The 3,544-nt window shown below is 32.6% G+C and overlaps 1 protein-coding gene across 3 annotated transcripts; it reads right to left on the bottom strand.

Moving 5' to 3' along the window:
* Positions 1–669: 669 nt before the first annotated feature.
* On the bottom strand, positions 670–3,544 carry LOC108460702 (calcineurin B-like protein 10). 3 transcript variants are annotated; one of them, XM_017760416.2, is made up of 9 exons: positions 3,244–3,544; positions 2,885–3,059; positions 2,419–2,501; positions 2,177–2,236; positions 1,833–1,941; positions 1,690–1,742; positions 1,500–1,580; positions 1,269–1,405; positions 670–1,168 (listed from the first exon to the last, which is right to left on the bottom strand). In XM_017760416.2, the coding sequence occupies exons 1-9, from the start codon at positions 3,271–3,273 to the stop codon at positions 1,111–1,113; spliced, it is 786 nt and encodes a 261-aa protein (XP_017615905.1). In that variant the 5' UTR covers positions 3,274–3,544; the 3' UTR covers positions 670–1,110. The 3 variants fall into 3 exon arrangements, 2 of the variants coding, with proteins under 2 accessions (XP_017615905.1, XP_017615980.1); XM_017760491.2 differs by having other exon boundaries at positions 1,293–1,405; positions 3,244–3,543; XR_008283372.1 differs by lacking the exon at positions 670–1,168 and having other exon boundaries at positions 1,377–1,405; positions 1,686–1,742.

Below are 3,544 nucleotides of genomic sequence, written 5' to 3' on the forward strand. Positions count from 1 at the left end.
AATAAATGACTCGTAATTATCTGAAAATATTCAAGAACTCAGAATGCCTCGTACCTATTCCGCAATAGATACGGGTAGGGGTGTTACAGAGGGGAAAGGAGAGGGTCAGGTGTGGGGTGTTGGGGGGATTTTATTTTATTTAATATTAAATTTAAATTATATATTTTAAAAATATTTATGTATTTTTATATTTTTTGAATTTTTAGATTTAGAATCAAATTAAGAGTATTTGTAAATTTTGAAAGTTATTTTTAAAACTTATGACTAAATTGATATATTATATAAAAGGTGAAGGTTAAATTTGTTATTATACTGATTTTAACAAAATGACCAAAATAACTTAATTGTGAATGCTTAAATTGCAGACATTTTATTTTTAGTACCTAAAATAAAAAAATAATTTATAGTAAGGTGACTGTTTGTATAATTTACCTTATTTTTGAAAAATTTCTATAAATTTCTTACATTTTTATATTTCAGAATTTTTAATAAGTTTTAAAATATATACGGTTTTATTTTTTAATTTTTATAAATTTTATATTATATACCGATAAATAATATCATGTCAACATAAAATATATTTGGATTGCTACACTATTTAATTTTTTTAAATGATAACGATTAAATTTTCCTTAAAAAAATTAGGCTATAAAAATTGAGAGATGAAAGTTTATAATTAACAAAATCACAAAATCAAGCATAAATAAATTCCGAAAATTCTACAATACGCTAAAGCGCACACTAAAATTTTTAACTTTTACTAAAGTTGAGTAAACCCTAGTCGAGATAACAGTAGTGAATGCACTCAATTTCAAATATTTGTACTGTACTTCAAAATTATAATATGATTATGGGATATAAGCCTTCAAAATTAGCTCCGGATAACATAGACACATATACAGTTGGAGAGCTTAATCAAAATGATTTGGTTGCTGTCACTGTCAAGCAGTGTTCGCACGGACCGGACACACTATATTCACTTCATCGCCCGCAATGGGACCTGAATCAAAGCACCCTTGAAACCAGGATGATCTACCCTTGAAATCATTGACTTTTACCCTTGAATCGCATCGTATCTTTGTGGCATTTTTAGCCTAACATCACTTGGGGTTAGAAGTCTTCAACTCCAGTGTTGTAAACGAAACTGGGAAAGAAGGTAGTAATGCACCTGAAGATCGATAATAACATAAACCAGAGAGACGATAAATTACCGGAGATAGGAAAGGGCCAAGGGGTCAATCAAAAAGACTAGATTGGGAGTGCAATACTGGAAATAGTAGTTCATCACGGACTTTAAATGCGGAAGAGTCATGTTCCTCAAGAGGTTGGGATTACGAAGCACAAATGCTTTCCATTCTTCTTTGTTTATTTTACCATCCTTGTCCGCGTCTGCATCATCAAATGTCTGCAGAAATATGAAAATCCTGTAAGCCATTGAACGCTTTACAAAAAGAAATTACAACAGTAAAAGCAAAGAATTTAAACGTCAGGGAGCTCACTTTGTCAATGATTTCCTCGAGAAGGTCATCGGACAAATTCATTTCAGATTCCATCAAAATGGCAATCACCATTTGCTTAACCTGGCATTCAACCAAAAAGTTAATTAGCTAAAATGTGAAAACTGCAGGAAGGCCATTGTCTCAGAGCCATTTATAGGACACTGAACTCAGGTTAGAACTGCTTACTCACTTCTTCTCGCTCAATAAAACCTGTTTGTCTCAGGTCATACAATCTAAATGCAACTGCAAGACATTAACAAGGATGCAGATGAGACAAAGCTATAAATCAACACTTAAATGGTACAAAGCAAATGATTTCCTAAGAACCCTTACAATCAACTTTATCTTCTAAAGGGGCACATGGATGAAACACGTTCAGTGCATGGACAAATTCCTCAAATTCGATGACACCATTTCTCTTTTCATCAAAAAGATCAAAAACCTGCAATAGAAAGGATTAACAAAGGTAGGAAATTCTAGGTAATTGATCAGTCATTAATTACATCACACATCAAGACAAAAAACGAACTCAACTTAGTAAATTACAACAATAACAATTCCCCAAATTCTAGCTGAACAATTCATCTTGTTTTCAAACTTGGTTCCAATATCAATCATGGTATATAGAAGAAACTGGTATTTTTCAAGGAAAAGAAAAAAGAGAGAGAAACTCTTACCCTGTCAAGAAAGAGATTGCTGCCTATGGGTGTCTGGAACAAGGCTAACTGAAGCTCTTCCTATAACACAAAGAAAGAAATTGGAACTTCATTAATATTTTTGACATTTAATTTATGGCATTGCAAACAAATTCTGCTGAAACCTCAACTTGAAGCAATGCATTCATATAAAATTAAGCTATGAAAAAGGAAAAATCATAACAAAGTTTATGACACCAAATTGCCTCTGAATCTCTATTTACCTTGTGAATTAATCCATCATCGATTATTGAGCTACTCAGCTTCTTGAAGAGTTCGTACAATGCCTCTATTTCATTCACCGAAACTGAATCACGAATTCAAAGGAACCAATCAACTATGTTAATTTTCTGGGAAAAAAAAAGCTGGGGAAAAAATGTAAAAGTAAGAATATACTCTCCAGGTTTTAATTTAACAATAGATAAAACCTATGTTACAAAAGTTTGAGTTGAATATTGGATCTGGGTATGCATGATGCATCCAGTGTAAAGTATACTCAATTGTTCAAAAAGATTTTTTATATATTTGTAGAATCAGAATCGTATAAGGCATAAAATTTGATCCAATACCCGTCAAATATACAATTTTACCCCCACTGTTGGAGCAATAAAGACATCGTAACTAAACCTCAATAATGAAAATCAAAAAAATTTTGAAGGAAAAAAAAAGAGGAAGGAAAATCAGAAATACATCGGGATTCATGAGCGAGCCGGGTAAGATCAGTGAACTCATAGATGCATTTCTTGGGTCGGGGCCGGTATCCAAAGCAATTAGACGTTGCATAAATCAAGAAATCGATCACTATAAGGACCGGTAAGAAAGCAGATGCACAGATCCGTTGTCCCGCCGTTAGGGAACTCGACCGCTGCTCATCATAATTAAAATGCAAAGACGAAAGGCACTAAATCAACCACTTGTCACAACTCATTCCAGCAAAAGAAAAAAAAAATCCATAATCTCTTATAACAACGAACAAAATAAAAACTCTGCAATTTAGGAAATTATTTAAATGGATAAACAAAGAAGAAAGATGGGTGATAAAGAAGTACAAAGAATTGGGTTTTGCTAGTTGAATCCATAGCTTCAAACAATCACACATCAGAGACGAAGATCCTTATGTCCTTGGACTCTCCTTTCCCAGTATTGTTGCTTCAACGTTAATATTTTGCTTAATCAACAGCTTGAGAACTCTTTATATCTCTCTCAACGAGATATTCTGATAGGCTTCATTAACTAAAAATTAGAAATAATGAGAAGACGAAACGCTTAAAGACTTGCTTTTCTTTTCTGGCTGACATTGATAAGCATTGACACGTGGCTTTCCAATCATATAATTTATAACATTTAAAA

This window comes from Gossypium arboreum, chromosome 5 (genome assembly GCF_025698485.1).
Source record: "Gossypium arboreum isolate Shixiya-1 chromosome 5, ASM2569848v2, whole genome shotgun sequence".
NCBI lineage: Eukaryota > Viridiplantae > Streptophyta > Magnoliopsida > Malvales > Malvaceae > Gossypium > Gossypium arboreum.